Source organism: Stegastes partitus, unplaced genomic scaffold (assembly GCF_000690725.1).
Source record: "Stegastes partitus isolate 25-593 unplaced genomic scaffold, Stegastes_partitus-1.0.2 Scaffold1212, whole genome shotgun sequence".
In the NCBI taxonomy this organism is placed as follows: domain Eukaryota; kingdom Metazoa; phylum Chordata; class Actinopteri; family Pomacentridae; genus Stegastes; species Stegastes partitus.
Window position 1 is genome coordinate 49,655 of NW_007578943.1, and position 18,572 is coordinate 68,226.

The 18,572-nt window shown below is 42.3% G+C and overlaps 1 protein-coding gene across 16 annotated transcripts in view; it reads right to left on the bottom strand.

Annotated features, from left to right (window-relative positions):
- tns1b (tensin 1b) overlaps positions 1–18,572 on the bottom strand; it is a 187,175-nt gene that overhangs the window by 48,151 nt on the left and 120,452 nt on the right. For 15 of the 16 annotated variants that reach the window (XM_008297339.1, XM_008297338.1, XM_008297345.1 and 12 more), the window contains 6 exons: positions 16,967–17,008; positions 9,014–9,063; positions 3,939–4,110; positions 2,750–2,800; positions 2,539–2,661; positions 338–402 (listed from right to left, as the gene is read on the bottom strand). In XM_008297339.1, coding sequence (XP_008295561.1) covers positions 338–402; positions 2,539–2,661; positions 2,750–2,800; positions 3,939–4,110; positions 9,014–9,063; positions 16,967–17,008 — 503 coding nt within the window. Of the gene's footprint in view, positions 1–337; positions 403–2,538; positions 2,662–2,749; positions 2,801–3,938; positions 4,111–9,013; positions 9,064–13,554; positions 13,852–16,966; positions 17,009–18,572 lie in introns of those variants that run through there. The other variant, XM_008297344.1, reaches the window with a different exon arrangement.

An 18,572-nucleotide genomic window follows, 5' to 3' on the forward strand; every position in this document is an offset into this window, starting at 1 on the left:
GTAACTTGAGTCTTATGGCGCACTGACTATTAAAGCTAACTCATTGCTTTCTGCACATAATTATGATATCAAGTTTTTTTGTTTGTTTTTTCATTTCTCTGAAGAAAAGCACAGTCTCATGTTCCACCCCTCCTCCTCCTTCAGCAGCTCGTCACATCTCCGACTGTTTTTCAGGCTTCGGTCTTGTGATGAACAATGCCGGCTTATCTAATTTTCTCCTCTCAAGTCTGCTCCTCCAGCCTTCTCCACTGCCTTCCACTTGTCTGTTTATGCTTCCAGAAAAAAGATACCATCTTCATGCCCGTTCTCCAGCTGCTTGTTGGGATTGCAGACCTACCTGGCAGATATGTTGCTGTAATGCATGTAGGCTGCCACCACCACGCCAGTTCTGCCACGGTTGCCCTGAAAAGACATCAGTCAGTGAGAGTAAGTTGAGCGTTTTATCTTCCACCCACGATGGTCGAGCATGCAAAGAACAGGCTGAATATGGATTTTTTTTTCTATTGGAGGAGTTTAAGCACACTAGCTTTATAGTAGTGGTTTTAAAAGCAAAATTCATGATGTGAACTAAAGTGTAGCCTCACCACTAATTTTAATTACAGAATAACGTTAATGATGCAGTTTTGCACTTTTGAAAAACTGAGAAATTCATAAGCAACATAAGTTCAGAACAAAACAATATGAAATACAACCTTTAAACCAATGCAGGAGAGGATAGCCTGACTTTTAAAGAACAAATGCAGAAAGTAAAATACACTATAGGAAACATTCCCATGTTTACAACTTATGAGCATTAAAAATGTATTGGCATATATCATCATTTACATTAAATTAGGACCATAAGGTTTCTATAACTGTTAGGGTTTCCAGATACTTAATCATTTTTTGGCAGGTCTCCAGAGTGCCACCGATTTAGTCGCACATTGTTGCACCAGTGCACCTGACGTTTAGCAGGTTTGTCTGTGTGTGTTTTAAGTGAATTCCCTTGGTTTGAAGTGAGGCAGATACCTTATTTAAAAAAACAAAACAAAAAAAAAAACACACACACATACAATATCTCCAAGAAACCTCTACTGTGGTCCCTTCTTCTCCTGCAGCGTTCAGTCACAAAACGAAGCAGGAAGGATTAAAAAATGATGAGAAAAATCAAACACTGCTTATGATACAGTCAAAGGACTAACGCGTTACGAAACAGAAACATGAAATACAAAAATCTGCACCTTTACTCCCATTTACAGTCACTTATGGAGGTACTGCAAACAGTTCTCTACCTCAACTCCCAATTTTTTATCTGGAAAAACTATAAAGTCTCATATAAATAATTAGTTTTTCACTTTTCCACAATTGTCAGTATTGCAATGAATGTTATAGGCCAGAAACTAGGATTTTATTTTATTTTTTTTATCTCTATTATGCCAGTTTGCAAAGTAGATTCTGTACAAATAATGTCTCAAAGTCTAAAGTGAAAGATTTCAGAGCCATTTTCACAAGTTGAGCACCAAACCACATTAAAAAAAAGGTTTATATTCATACATTATTAGGAATGTAAAATTTTAAATGATAGAAAAACAAACTCTAAACCATATAAGTTACTGTATCTGTTATTCACATGGTAAACAGATGCCTGGGCTGAGCCTAAGTTCAAGCACGTTACCATAGAAACACTCCCCATGTCAGACTGCATTCTTTTTATACATCCATCCTTTAAAACAAGGATCATTGTGGAGAGTAAGTGTGTTCCGCATTATAAATATCGCAGCCATTTTAACAGCAGGGAGCCCGGTGGAAATGATTTGTTGATATGTGGAAACCCAACACGGCCCGCTTCCTTAGTGACCACCACAACTGCCAGGCCCACACTCTCATCACCAGCGTTACTCAACATCCCAGAAAAAAAAAAAAAAAAAGAGCCCTAGTTGTTATAGCAGCCAACTTGTTTGCAACCTCCCTGTGGGAACGTCTTGGAATGAAGCACAGAGCTTTAGGATCCCATGGTTAATTCTTATGTTGCAAAATACGATCAGGAACACAGTGGGGTTAATGTGAAAATGATTAGGTATTACATTTGGGACATCAGCCCAGTAGTTGTATTTGGATACACTTTTTATGGTTTGTGTCAGCATACTTAGGGGCCAGATGAGTGTGGCTTGCCACAAGAGTATAATGTGATGCAAGTAAGTTTAGGCAACAACAGGAAAATATTGGTCAATTCAGCTTTTATGGTATTGTTAGGGGTAAAAGGCTAAATAAACCTAAGTAGCCATGATGACTGGCGTGCCTTACCGCCCTAATTTGTGTTTTCCTAACCGTCATCCAGCACAACCCAACCCAAACAAGCACACAAAGAGACGCAATCTTGTACACAAACACTCCACCCTAAATGTCAGTGTTCTAGTGAGGAAGGACATCATTACAGGCAGAAAGACACAAAAACAACTGCGACCTCCAGGAGAACAGGAGGTCCTCAGAGGAGCCGGAGAGCACCATCTACTGTCTGCTCCATTCGCACAGCAGCAGCCGCTCGTCTTTCAGCCTCACCTTGTTGTGTATAACCACCACGTTGTGGCTGTCCGCGCTCAGCCACGTGTCCATGGCCTTGCAGATGCTGCAGATTTTGTCCAGAGCCGGAGCGTGGTGATCGGGCCAGCCAAAGTCCAACACCTGAAAGGGGAGTCGAGAGAATACTGTTTGGACTGGCGGTCATAAAATACATGGGAGAGGAAAGGAGATGTTAAGCAGTCGGGTTTACCTTTGGATTAAGTTGGGTGATGTCATAACGCTTCTCACTGAGGTTGAAGAGCTGAAGAAAAAGGAAGCAAAAACAAACCACATCCATTATTCAAGACTCATGCTTTAGGGTTTTCCTTTCCTTGGTGGATTTGCAACTCAAAATGTATGTTCTGTTTTGGAAACAATGGGTTCCTAACTTCATACAATTGAAGCCGTCACTGCCATGAGGTGCTTTGATTAGTACATGCTTTCCATCAACGGAGGGAAGTCGACATTGTCCAAAAACCCTGTGCTATGTCCGTCCACCGTGATCGGTACACCTCAGGAATAATCTCAAGCTACAGCCCAAACTGTAACTAACCGCTTCATCCGATCTCTGTGTGTTTTTCTGTGTTCAGACGCAATACGACTGCCTCTGTAGCCGACTGACTTATTTTAGTGTGAACTGAAGCGCCAAAGTCTATATCAATCCAGGGACGTGGAAGCGTGACTCGGCCTTTATGCTTTCCACATCTGCATGACGCACATTTCATCATCTGTTCAGGTCCGGGTGGAGCTAAATGCGGATGTCTGCATCTTCTCCTCAAGGGCAGCGGCGTACATGTTTAGCAGTGGTGTTTATGCCAACCTACTGTCTGGAAGGGAGTATAATCACATCTTAAAGCTATATTGTTACATCTTATTAGTTTAGCTGTAATTACCTGGTGATCCACGTGGAGGATGGTGAAACAAGCAGACAGAACCAGCTAGCCCAAGTCGCTCTACGCTTTGCATTTTCCAAAAGTATATTTAGCTTTTGCTAAAAAAAAAAGCATGTGGCACTGGTGTATCAGCAAGTAAGTCATTAATAAAGCTTTTATTATGTAACATACAAGTGTGTACAATCTGAACAATGTCCCACAGTGCATTGCAGTCGATGTTTTAGGGAACGACAATGAACTGCAGCAATGGCCTCCACAGTTCAGCTTAAGTAAGAGTAGATTTGGTTAATTTGCTTCTGAGATGAAGACAGGAGGAACGCTGGAGTTTTGCAGCCACTATAGACTGCAGCGTTAAATGTTTATAGATGAACGCGGATGTTACATAACTGTCCTGTTGTGTGAATCTGTGGCTGGAACTAAGGGAAGTCAGATGATGATGGGCTGATCTGGGAAGCTGGAATTATTTCATTTTCTCTCCCCCCTTAAAGTATCATTTAGAAGCGGTACCAGGTAGTTGTGGCCGTGTTTGGAGCGCAGCATGGAGGCGACCTCCCTCAGGTTGGCAGCGTAGCTCTGCTCCTCCACACTGCTGGGGAAGGAGACGGAGATGATCCTCTCTGTGATGTAGATCAGGTCCAGCTCGTAGCTCTCGTCCAAGGCCTGCAGCAGACTCACGCTCCTGGACAGAAACGGAGAAGAGTTGGGTGAGGTGGGTGGATTCTGAACATCAGCGGCGGCACAAGATGTGAAGACTGCTGGACCGCAAAAGATAGATGTTGGAAGGTGTTTAATACCCAGAAGTAATGCAGCACATGTGATTTATGCACATGTGCTTGTGTTCATCAGGCTAGCAGAATTATGACCCCTTTAACTATAGCGAACAACGAGGCTGCCAAAAGGCCTCCTCAGGTTGGTGAGTTTGTGCAGATATTAGTTTTTGCTTCACTTAGACGCTTCTGATGGTTTTAACTTTACTTTACCTAATTCATTCACTGCAGTAATGGATGCCCCTGTTAGTAAAATCACAGCTGTTAGGCAGTGATTTAGGCAATAAGTTGACTGTACCTTTTGCATTAACAGTAGGTTTCTTTTGAATTATTCCAACAGCCTCATAAAAATGTACATGACATCATATCCACATGATGCATTCCAGCGATTTAACACTAAAACAGCAATTTCTTTTACAGATATCATAAGATGCATTCGTCTGTACTTTGACCCGGATCATTCCACATCATAAAAGAGTCTCTCGTACTAAAAATACATTGCTGCTTACTTCATCTGCAAACATCGTTCTCAGTGTCCTCAGTGATGCAAGCTACATTTCAGATTTAGTTGAACACGGCATTCTTTCTTCGAGCCAACTAGGAACAAATATCCTAATATGGAGAGGGCAATACGGCGTTTAAATGCCAAATCCACAATGACATCATTAAATCCCAGCAGAACTCATACTTTTCTCCAAAATGTAAGCTCTCCCACTGTATTAAGCGCAGGTCATGTTGTTGGACTTTTTGTGTCCAAGAAAGAAAAAAAAAGAAGAATGTCATTAGAATGTGTGCACTGACAAACCCAAAGACGGACAAAGATGAGGAAAATTGTAAAAAGTTAGTCGAGATGTTATTCTACCAAGTTTAGTTTGTCTGAGTGAAAAGGAGAAGATAGAAGAGGTTTGGACGCAAAGGATAAGGGAGAAGAAAGTCCATCATGTCAGAGTTTGTCCAAAGCAAACATGAAGTGTGTAACAAATGTACCTAGATATACATGTGCTGGGTTCCTAAGTGATTTCATTGATCCTTGGGGGTCGTACATTCCAAAAACTTATCTCACTCATCTTTTTGATGTGTCTCAACAACATTGCTTTGGAGAAACGTTTTAGATCATTTTAAAACTATAGAGAGGGGGTTGTTAGAAGGCAGCCTGTGAGGTTCCAAGTCATGATTTCTGCGTGACCGATGCAGGCAGGCTTTGAAAGCGCTCGGCGGCACACATGTGGTTCTGTCACGCCACAATAGGTATGCATCGGTCTGCAGAAAGGTCACATCGCTTCTCATATCAAACGCTGAAAAACACAGGGGACTCCCTTAAATGTTTCTGACAGGCTGTGACTCAGCACTTTTTACAGGAGGTTGCAGTTAGTTTCAAACTCTGCTTTAGTGCAGTGAGGACAAACGTTGGGCTCCACACAGAGATCTGCAGAAAAGCTCGTGTTGACCTTCGAGAACTTGGATGTGTGATTAAATTTACATCCCCTGTACCCTTGGAAAGCAGTGAATTAGCCTTTAGCTTAGCATAAAGATTGGGAAAGCAGCTAACCTGATTCTGTTTTATGGGCACATAACCACCTTTTCGTTTTTAGATTTGCTTTTTGTCCAGTGCTCGTCTAGCTGTTAACCTGTTTCCAGCCTCAGCTGCCTGTTGTCCCCATATGTTTACCAGACAGACATCTGAGCGGTGTCTAAGTCTTAGCGGTGAATAAGCACATCTCTCAAAACATACAACTTTTGCTTTGAAGAAAAAGCCTCGAGACCGTAAAGAGGTGAAGTCAGCGGACTGGCTGAAGGTGGAGGGTGAGATGGGGAGGTTAAGTGAGAGGTGTCTGGACCCAGACTGTAGCATATTTCCCACATTTGTCAGCTGTGAGTGGCCTCCTGAGGAAATTGCTCATATGTCTGGGAGAAAGATCGCTCCAGCTTTAACATACAAATAATGTGGCCTGCTCTGTACTGTACATCTGGAGCCACTCAAAACATGCTTACTGAAAATTATTCATCACCAGAGATATAGGAGAAATGGATATGTCACACGTCTCCGCTGTGCCGAGACAGATGTCTTATCTTTAAAGTTTTCTAAAGATCTTGTCTTTTCACATTTGTGATTTGCAAAAACTATTTTGGATTTTTACTGTTGCTGTACTTGCCTCTCATTCTTTCTCACCGTTGTCTCCACCTTTTTTGGTAATTCATAGCGTTCCTTTTTCAACTTCTCTTTCTGCCTTACGTTTCCCCTCTCTGTCTCTACATATGTATGCCTTTCGCTTCATACTGCAGCCAGAGCCAATATAGACCTGTGGTTTGGTCCTAGTCCAGATCCACCAGCATGCGTTGACCGGCTGAGTGCCAACCTGCTTCACATCAGCCGAAGAGATGAAGTGATTGCTCCTTTTCTGCATATCGCGTTGACGAATGACGCACTATCTCCACACGCTCAATTTCAGCGCTGCAGTGATCTCATTTGTGAATTTGGACAAACACCAACTATGAACCAGGAATGTTTTATCGGGAAACCTGAGACGTTTGGCTGTAAAAGACAAAAAAGACAAATTTGCAATAAAAGTCAACAACCAGAAGTTCAGTCTCTACTGTTTTAAATGCTCAGCGCCCCGTTGACCTCAGTCGGTAATCAGACCTGCCATACTTCCTGATTGGTGAATTTATTTATTTTCTCATGACCTGAAGGGTCGATTGGCCCAAAACTCAGTACTTGGATTGAGTCGCTCATTTTTTATTTGTACACTTTATCAAGTGAACCTATGACATAACGTTTTTTTCTGCACAAACAACACATGTCATTTATCAATTTAGACTTTCGCCTATATTCTTTAACGATGCACTGATAAATATTTTATCCTGACATCAGGTCAAACGAGTAATGTGTAATTTCAAAGGGATAGCTTGTAATGACGAATTCAAATGCGAGTCAGAGTGTGCAGAACTCCTTGAGCTTTTAGCGTTATTTAGCTTATTTGGGGTTTTTAGCAGCTAGTGTTAAATCACCACCATTACCAATCACATCTTATAGTTTACTGCATGTTGTCATGTCCTGCTATTATTTTAAAATGAGCTCTGTCTGAATACTAGCAGTTAATCCCAAGAACTAGGTGCCAGCTTTAAGTCATTAGGTTAATTTTGCTTGTTTCCATCACTGAGGTGTAGCTGTGACTTTTTAAAACCATTAAACGGTGGTGGTATCAATTAGACATAACGCAGACTGCCGTAAAAACACATTCTTCCAAATGGTCGGCACGTGGCAGCTTCTCTGGTTGCTAATATGAGTCTAATCATATCAAAGTCCATGAGAAAATATCTCTACTTCTCACTTGATTTGTTGCCTCAATAAACATTTCCCTAATGAGTTAATGGTCTGAATCGCTACTTTCAAGTTTCCTTTGATACGGTACGATTTTAATTTCACAAAACATGGTCTCATTTAAAGTGAAATACACTTTAAAGCAGGGTAAGTTTTAGGGCGGGGCTACATTGTGATTGACAAGTCACTACTGTCTCGTTGTGCGTAGTATCCTCAAGTTCTCCGTCAGATTTATCCCCTCGCTTGTTTCGTCTAGAACAATATGGTGACGGCCAAATTCCAAACTTGAGGTTTCAAAACCAGCAGTCCAAAACAAATGGGTATGTCATAGTTGGTACATCCATTTTTATATACAGGCTATAGTTAAGACATTTATTTTTAGGCTGAGATGAGGAAATCTGACATGTTGTAACCTGTAAACAGCTCGTTTTTACAAGCACTGTGCCTTGCTATATTTTACATTGCAAGAGTTTATAAAAAATTGCCATTTCACAATAATGAAATCCCTTGACCTATCAACGCAGATGTGCAGCTATGTTATAGTATGTTTTGTTTGGAAAACAGTTGTAAAAGTGGTGCCTTTATGTGCAACTAAAAGCTACGAAGTAAATAAAAAAATCAAGCAAAGATCCCAACATGCTGTCTTTCCTACTTAAAGTTCAACTTAAGTCAGATTTGTGTTGGTGGGTGGAGGTGTGTAGCATCGTGCTACACAATCCAGGAATGTAAATAAGCCTGTCCGTGTAATTGGATACATTCATTTAGCAAAAGTATTAAATAAGACACAGCTATTATATGATTGCACTGCTTAGCACTAGAAAAAAAACTTGGATCTTTCCTTTATATGGATGGAAATCAAGCGTAATCCTCGCAGTAAATGAACTCACACACACTGTTTAAAATGGTGATGTACCAGATGTTGGACTGTTTGTATTACCTCGTATCAACTCTTCGATTTGCTGTGAGGGAACCAAACTGTCACTCAAAGCTTAGCCCAGCACATCCACACAAGCTGTTGTGGTGTCAAGTTTTACACATTAATTACACAACTGACAACATCTGTGACTCCCTAAGGAGCGAGGTGAGAGGAGGCCGACACCAAATATCTTTTTGTCCAACAAACAGCGAGAGGTCTAGTTCAACAACGGGGCATGTTGCTTCACAAATTCCCCTGGTAAAAGCAGCAAAGATCATGTTACATCCAGACTCTCCACCGTCAAATTCTTCACATCTCAAGCTGAATGTCAATAAGGATGGATAAATCTGAACTACTGGAGAAAACAGCAGAGATTAGTTCTCCAAATAATTCAACGAGCAAAGTTGGAGAAGGCCAATGAAGCCTTTCATGGGAAATGTGGAGAGCAGACAGTGATTGGGAGATGATTGAAAACAGCAAGAAGAAGCAACATGAGAAGAAACAGAAGAGGACACTAAATGAAAGAAAAGGAGGAAAGTGGAGGAGAGGAAACGAGGAAAGGGAGGAGAGACGTTACCTTGATGGTCTGCGTCGTGACTCCATGCTCTTTGAAGATTTTGTTGAGCCCTGCAAATGACAAAGACAAAACATCAGGTCTTTCTTATGGTTCTCTGCACATATCATCTCTTAAAAGACTTTCAAAAGCGTTTGGACAATAAAACAACCCTGTTTCCCAAAATCTACGCTCCTATACCACTTAATCACATTATTAAGTATCTTCTACCGAATTAGATCTGTTTGAGACGCATCACAAATGCCTTTCTAATTACACCTAAAGTCGCTATTTTATTGCATTGCTGTTCCTTCTTTAAAGCTAACCAATCATATATGAGATGAAGTGAGATTTGTCACCATGGTAACCCAGAAAAATGGTGGAGAAGCTTCAAACATGGCAAAATTCCAACTTAACTAAACTTCTAACAACTGTGAAAATGATAACCAAAGCATAATGTTGTTTTCTAAACTTAACTACATAAAAACCGACAGTAAAGAAGTAAAAGTGTAAGTTCAGTTTAGGAAAGTGGGTGAAAGTCCAGTTCCTGACTTGTGGCTTCTTGCAAAGACTTTTTGGTTGTTTTAAACAATATGTATGTGTTATAACGTTAGTGTCAAAATGAAGTTGCATGACTTTCAAAATGTAAATTGCAGTGCAGTTTAGTTCTATAAGACAACAATTTATGAACGACAGACGTAAAAGACAATAAAACATGCTGTTTGTTCAACAATGACCAAGTTTCGATGGTTTGATGGTTCATTAAAACCTCCACATAATATCTTCAAAGCACAAATCCACTTCATCAGTAGTTCCACTGACTGTCGGATGTGTCCGATTTGTTGTTTTCTAAAGTAAAGAACCAAGCTGCTCCCTGATGACGCCACAAATTCAGTCTTGTTAATGTAAAATATGAATTCAACAGATAGGTAAATGAGGCAGGTCGGTTTTAGGGGTTTTTAGATTCTTGAACTCTGAGCGTATGGACACCTAGGAGTCAACACAGCTGCTGAAATGAACCTGAAGCTAAACTCCTGTATGAGCCAGCCTGCTCCAGTCCTGTGGTTTATTATAATACAGTGGGCAGTCGAATTACATATCAAGCCCCTCTATACACAGTACACCAAGTGTGCGTTTCACTTTGGGAAGAGGGGCGTCTCGTACTCGATACCGTGTGAGGAGGGTTTCACATGGCACCTTCACAAAGCCCAGCAGAGAGGCCCTCGCAGAGGAAGTGTGGCTGAAGGTGATTGACTGTGTTTGGCTCCGCTCGGCCTGGCCTGCCTCGCCTCCCCCTCAGACCGGCTCGAGGAGGGGGTCAGAGGGCATGTGGACTTGTTCACTCCCCCGTGGTGTTTGGGTCACATGTGCACAGGAGGGGGCTGTTATCCATCATCATCCATTAGATCAGACTGGCTATCTAACAGCCAGTGTCAAGCACACACTGATCTCTCTGGATGAGCATCAGCTCTGCTAACAGCTGACTGTCTGGGTGTGATGCCTTAAACTGGGTTACTTCTGCTCCAAATGACCAAACCTGCAGCCGCTTTTATCGCTAAAATGGGGTTAAAAAAGAAAATCGCAACCATTTTGTTTTTATTCTGCAACAGTGAAAATGTCTTTCTAAGGTAGGAGCTCCTGTAGTTACTCAGAAAGACGCTTCCGTAACATTTCTCTTTAAACCGAGTCTATAAGGTCTGTGTTATGTTTTCCACAAGTTCACAAGAGTCTGCTATGGCGTGCGAAGGTCAATGCGGACCGCTTCATGGTCGTCCACGTGCAGCCCGGCGATGACAGCACAAGTACAGTAACGCACACACTCAGCAGTAGCGTGCATGTACAGAATATGTAGATACAGTTTACTGTCCATGTACACAACTAAGCTCCCCCAGCTTACTCCAAATGGACTATGAGGTATCATCATAACAACAACTACGTGTGATATCTGCAGCTGTCCAAGATCCTTCAAAAGTGTCATATTCTTACTACAAACACTTCTGTTGAAAAATACTACATAGATAAAATTAGCGATAACAACAGATTTATGAAAATATAAAATCACAAGTCAGCATCAGTCAGCACTCTGACAGGACTTGTAGATGGGATCGAGGGTACGCAGTTGAAAAACGAAGACAGACAGTCTGGAGCGGCTCATAACAAGTTCTAGTTCCCCTTAACACGGTGGTTTGGTGAGAAAACAGTGTGTTTTTACCGCTGTGTTAGTGTCCCACGGTAATACACACAACTGATGAGAGAAAGTGAACTCACTGAGTTAAACTAAGTATAAACTTCTACCATAAAAACTGAAGATTGAACGACATAAAAGTCAAATAAATGAAAAAGACATGATTATCCAGCCCTGTCTCCCAAAAATCTCATCCCGAATCAACGTCACTGCATTCTCAGTCATCTTCTGACTGAACCGTAATCTCATCAGGATTATGTTTGTTTGTGATCCATCACAAATACATTTCAACCAACATGTTGCTGCTGTTTCTGTTTCTAAGAAGTGTTGCATTTTCAACCAAACCATAATATTACCTAAGCTAACCAAATAGGTTTGATGTCTTAACCTCCCAAAACCATGAGTGAAAATGAAACTTAACAGAATAATGGTCTCACATGGGATGCGCACCTCATTCTCCTGGGTCAAAATCCTTCCAAACCATCCTTCTCGCCTACATCTTAAGGCGGCCTTTGTGGCACTTTCAAGCCTTTCTTGCTACGATACAGGTGAGAAAATCTGTTTCAAATCAGTTTCTTTCCAGACGTAAATAAGAATGCAGTTGAGTTGCACGGGGACGCAATTTGTTGAGACAGTTGTGACGAGAGAAAATTAATTCACTGAGTCGAACCCAGCAAAAGAAAAAAAAAGCTTTGACCACATCAATTGAACACTGAAGGACATAAATATCAAATAATGTTTTGGTGTAGCTGCAGGAAAGTTATTTAAGTGTCGGTGCTACACAGTGATCCAATCTAGCTCTACTTTAGAACCTTCTACATTCTGGGAAAACAAGCCAGACCCACTGTAGCAAGACAGAAGTTTAATCCCTGACAGATTCGGACTTGTTTTGGAATTAGACTGCATCACTGAGTGAAAAAAAAAAAACACATGAGAACATTTTTCCAGGCTGATCGTTGTTTGCAGAAAAAGACAAAGATTCTACAGAAGTTGCAAATGTCACAACTTAATCAGTTTTAATTTGTAAATTCCTGCAGGGACAGCCTGCAGTCACAAACACACATCAGATAATGGGATGTCTGCCCTTCTTCTACTCTTTCCCAGCACCAGACAGTTTATTTTGACAAATTCTACGCTCCTACATGCCCAGTGTTCACCAGAACGCCGTCCAACTGAGGTGACACAAAGCAAATCCCCTCTTTTCTGCCTGCACTTTGGCCTAAACGTTTCAGCATGTTGCAAGGGGCTATAAAGTGCAGCGAGTCGCCAGAGGAGGACAGAGATGAATGAGCGAGAAACGACCCAACGGAGAGGGTTCAGAGACAGACGCAGAGCATGAAGAGGGTTAAGAGTGCTGCTCTCAAGAGCGGCGTTACGGGACGTACTGCGCATCAGTGCCAGGAAAAAATCCCCAAACCCCTCTCTTACAGGACCGCTGTGAGGTGGTCAAAACATCCTCAGGTTGTTGAGTGGCAAGAACAATGCCGGTTAAGTGGACACGGACGCACGACGCGGTGCCACCAGCCAAAGACAAAGACGTCTTAATTAGAGACTGTGAGAGAGTTGTGAGGAGCTTTCGTTTGTGCTGCAAAACCGGCACTTAATTCATAGTTTCGCTTCTAATTAGTCCAGATTGGTGAGCAGTGGGTTTTATGAGCCACAAGATTTAGGTTTAAGTGCAACCATGTGGGTAAACACAAAGCATCACAATGAAGCCACGGTCAGTAGTGAGACAATGACTTTCACTGTGGTCACATTGATGTTTCTGTCACTGGAAGACTCAAAGATTCTGTGACAGTTGGTTTTCGTACAGCAGCAGCAGATTACAGGAACACTTGAGACGCTTCATGTTAGAATCTAAATATCTTAAAAAGAAAGATGCAAGTAAGCAAAGTAATAATTAGAAATTCGCAAATGTCTTGTGTTTCTATTCCAGCAAAATTAGCAGCAAAGTTGCAGTGAAACACAAAATCATCCTGAAACCAGCTTCTCCAGTTTGAGAACTTGCATTGGGAAGGAGGGGGTGGGCAAGGTAGTGGTGAAGAGGAGGAGGAGGAGGAGGAGGAGGAGGAGGAGACGGGAACTGGAGTGGGGGGTCCTGCAGGCCCTGGTTCCAGATGAAAACCATCTGGGGAGGTTGACTTTACAAGCAGGCCATACAAATTAACCATCTGAGAAAAAGCATGGGAGCAAAGGAGGGAGGGGAGCGAGGGGGCGAAAGACGTTGGGGGCTGGTAAAAGTTGGAGAGGAACTTTTCTATGACAAAGAGAAAAACCTGAAACAGCAGATAGGAAAAGGAGAGGCAACAGGAGCCCCGCTGGACTAAATCCATCCATCCATCCATCCATCCATCCCTTTCGAGCCTCCGTGGCATCCTACCTTCCTGAAAAGGTAGCCCGTACTCCAGCGCCAGGCCCCCCTCAGAGAGGAGAGCCGCCTCCTCAAAGAGCCTCCTCGGTCCATCTCTGGAGAGCTCCCTCTGCCTCTCACCGCTTTGCGTCCAGCAGTGAAGCTTCCTCTGAGAAACCTCTCCCTTTTTTCTCCGACAGCGGAGGAGTAGAAGAAGAAGAAAAAAAAAACAAAGCAGGGGCTCTATTTTGGGCGGCTGCCTGCACTGGGCCGCTGCATGCTCCGGCTCAGACCAGACTCCTCCACAGCGCTCCTTGTATCGTCCTTCTGTCCGCTCTGGGTTCTCCCTTCCCTCTTCCTCTCTCTCTCTCTCTCTCTCTCCTTCTTCCCCCTCTCTGGCCACCCTCCCCCTCCCACTCTGCCTCCCACCACGTTATCTCTCCCCCTCATATTCAACTTTTCCCTCCCTCCCTCCGTCGTTCCCATGTCTCTTTCTCATCTGTGTACGGATCATAATTGCAAAGCCTTTCCGTCTCTTTAGACAAACATGTGGGAACTGATGCATGTTTGTACACAAGTCAGCTGACTGGCTCTTCTTACTACTGAAGTCAGATGCACTCTGACGGATGTGTCTTTTGCAGAAGTGAGCTCATAAATAACACAAAAATACATGTGCTTTTGTTTTCTGAAGTCTGAACACGAAAAGTAGTTGAAGAATGAAGCTCAAGCAATCAGTGGGTGAAGTTAAATCCAAAAACGCTGCTCCTCAACCAAACAAACTTCCGACTCTGCCCAAATCTGAATCTCAACAAATTAAAAACGACCAATAAGAGCAAAAGAAACCGACCAAACCAGCCGAAGCAGTGAAGTGAGAGGAGCTCATGTAGTCATAAGACAAATCTTCTGGATGCTCCGAGGCGATGAGGCGTGGCCAAACATCCGCCGGCGTCACAGTGTAACCACACAGCAAATGCCCATGACCAGACAGCAGCAACACACACACACACTCCGACACATGCATACTCTGTCGACATGTGATCATACAGCACACGTGAAACTGATTTAATCACTCACTTGACGGCCTTCGTCAAAGTGCAGGCCAGAGTATGATAGGCAGATTTGCACCCATATGAAGGTCTTCATCAAAAACAAAAAAAAGAGGCTCTCAAGGTTACTGTCGAAGAAAAGTGAGGGATAACTCAGGAGACGCCAATAAAAACAGGCGCACTCATATACAAACACAAAAAAAAAAAGGCACACTGGTGTATTTGGGATTATTTTTGGTTCCTTGTGGGGAAAGTGGGCACTCGGCTTTGGGTGGTAACTCTAAATCGGTTACTCGATCCGTCCTTTCTCAGACAAAATACAACTCACAGGAAGTTGTGTCACAGACAAACAGAGCTCAGTGAGTCCAAAGCAAACGCGCATACTGTAATTGCTGCGCGTGTTGTGCTGACGTGCACACATGGAGGAGAAACGCTCTGAGACGTGACAATAACGTCATTAAAGCACCATCAGTAGATTCAGCTTCACTTTAAGATGAGAGACTTAGTTTTCTAGTCCATCTGTGGTTATTGATTTAACTTTAAAACTCATCTCTGTGTGTCAAAGCTACATACTCAGAAGTTTTCTTCGTGCCCTCAAATGCCTTCGATGTAACTCTACACCATTGCTCCCTCTAGATTGTGCAGATCTATGACTGTATCGATGCATAGGTGCTGTTCTCTCCCCTTTGTACTCGAGCACACCAGCTATCCTCAGACTACACACTTCAGCACTTTAATAATTCCTTTTTTCTGCGAAGGAGATTAGTTTTACAGTAATCCAGCCACACATGTTCGAACTGGAACATGATTCTGAAGAAGAATGATACAAGCAGTGCCAGCAGACAGGATAGATTCCATAAACTGCATTTACACAGCAGCTAACTGACCTTTGTATTAAGATGAATGTGGCTCACACCTGTTGGAATCTGTGTAAAATGTTTGTTCAAACCCGTCACACTTAGTATTTTCAGTGCTAATATTAAGGACCAGACGACTTCAGAAGACGTCCATAACTGTTTCTGCACCATTCAGAAGAATAATAAAGAATTTATACATTTTAGTTTCCCAAAACCATCTATAAACTTCTCAAAACTGAAGTCCAAATTTAGTCCCATTTCAAGAAGAGTGGACCCTACAGCATTTGCAGTGAACTCTAAGGGTTGGGATGGTCACACAGGAAACCAGAGTTCACTTAGTTGTGGACGCTTGTTTTTTTATTAAATTCAATCTTTCACTCAGTTTGCTGAAGGGTTTTAGTTGCCACACTTGATCCAATAATTAACCACATTTTATGATAACTGCCCTCTTTCTCTGACATGATCAGATACTGTAGAAAATGATTCTTCTTAATGTTGGCTTTGGATTAAAACAACATCAACATTCTCAGCTGGTTGCTGAGCTTAAACATACTTGCATGTCTGTATACGCAGATTACAGACTTTAAATTTAGATTCGACATATCTTTACGTTCACAAGTCAAATTGTTTGGATGTTCACATTATTTTTTTTTGTGGCCAATATCAGACTTCAGTGTGAACTGTTCATGGTCCTGAAGTGACCCATAAAAGTTCTACGGAGGTAAATACAGAAGCCACTGAGCGTTTACAGTTTCATTTATGAGTTGATGTGCAGCGGAAGGCAGCTGAAGTGTCGTCCATGTTTGTATTTACAGAGTGACTCCTTCCAGTGCAGAATTGTGACAAATGTCAGTCTAGAGTGATGATAAAGTCCCATTAGTTGTGATATGACTCAGAACACAAACAAATAAATCCAATCCGTATCCACTTGAAGACCACAGTCACATATGAGCAAAATTTAAAAAATGATTTGGGTGACTTTTGTCTGCAGTTTGAATGTCGGAAATACATCCAATGGAGCAGAATCAGTGATTTGGTAAAGAAAACTGACTCGATTCCCAGCAAAGAACTCCTGGTTTGACATGTTTCACTTTGTGTTGAGGTAAGATAAGATGATCATCTGGTACAGAAAGGTGCAACGCGTCCCCAGTGGACGTAGGATATCTTTGGAAAATGCTTGAATTTGACTCATAAAAGCCAGTCAAAGCTGTGTGTGAACAGTAAACTATGGCCACAGTCAAGGAGGACAAACACAGAGTATAGGCATATGAAGCAAACACCTGATGTGGTTCTATGAAGCTTTTTATTGATGAACAGCAAGTGTATTTACTACAAAAGATGTCTTTCATGCCACCGGGGACGTCTCCATCCACTCATAACTACCTTCCCCACGGCAAACACATCTCATCTGTCAGCCGGTGTTACAGCAGCAGATTAATGGCTCCTTCACTTCAGTAATCTAAGCAAACGAGATGACTGGGCTGGAGAAAAAAAGAAGTGAGTAATGTTTAAAAAAAAAAAGGGCCGGTTGAAACTTACCATGGTGTCTACATGTTTGAGAGGGAGGTCACTGCTCGGCGCCTGTTCACAAACGACAGAAATAAACGGAGATCAATACACACATGTCACACCTCAAACTCTCATCACCACATTAAGTCCTGTCATGTCACATCATCCTATGTTAAAGCTACACTCAGCACCATTCTTTGCCCTAATGTGGCCTGGAGTGGAGTGGGACTCCACCTTGAAAGCGTGGGACCATCTATAATCCCTCTGTGCAAATATTTACACAAGGAGACAAGTCTGCTTCCATTAGCCAAAAACAGGGAGTCCAGCCGTGGAACTCTCTTTTTCAACACCATATACAGCTATGGACAGAGAGGGAGGCAGGCACAGAGGGCGGGAGAGAAAAAAGGGACATGGTGGGACACCAGGAGAGCTACAGGGAGAAGGAGACGACTGAATAGTAAAGGGGGAGGATGGACATTCAGGATTCTTTTAAAAAGAAGGAGAAACAGCCAGATGCAGATGAACAGGCAGGCTTGGATGTATAGATGGGAAAAACATGAAGGTAAAGAGGGAGTTTCACAGCCGAGGGCAGCAGAAGAAAACATCAGAGCAAACCGTGATGTCATGAGCTTCTGTGGGTTTGGTTTCTAACCTCAGACAACCCACATGCAGATGATACTTAGCGAGTGAAGCATAAAATCTGTTTTATATGTATATATATATATATATACTGTACAGAGCAAAGACTAAATTAAACTACATGTTTTTTGCAACACAACTTGATGTATTACAGTCAGGATAACACGTGATCCATCCAAACTGACCAAATGGAGAGAGTATGTGGGGAACTTTGAACATTTTCTTTGCATTGGACCCCATTATTTGTACCCACCAGCCATAATGTGTTCTGAGAAAGGAGCATCGAAGGGTCGAATATCAAAAGCTGGCATTTAAAGCCTCGTCACATATTCAGGCTTGTTTGCTTATTCTTTGATCAAATATCTTTTAATTCGAGTCACAATGCTGTTTTGACTTTTAGCATGTACTTTATATAAGCAAATGTTTTTAAAACTACAGAAATATTCTCATAAACATGCACAAAAAGTAGTTTCTGGAACACAACTCTGGTTTCAAAGCCCTGATAATTGGCCTGTATGACCTAGAAAAAGGGCTCACACTAGTTCAAATACATCAATCAGCAACAGCATTAAAACCACTGACAGCTGAACTGAATATCATTAATCATCACATTTTAACGCAGTGTTCTGTTAGAAACTCTTGGGTCTCTGCATTAATGTGCATGTTACAAGTCCCACCTACACACCGTTGCAGACCAAGCACACTCCCTAAGAGCAATAGCATCCTCTTCCAGCAGAACAATGCATCCTGTCACACCATTAAAACTGATCAGAAAGGGCTTGGGGAACACAGCAGAGAGTCCACGATGTTTACGTGGCCTCCAAACTCCCCCAGAACCCAATTTGATGGAGCATCCACCAGATTTGCCAGAACAAGGCCAATCCACTAAGGCCCCACCATCAAGAGGTCCCTTGATGGGTCTGAGCTGCGTCGGTGACAACAGGAAGAGGAGTTATGCAATATTAAGCAGGTGGTTTCAATGGTAATGGGTGTAAAG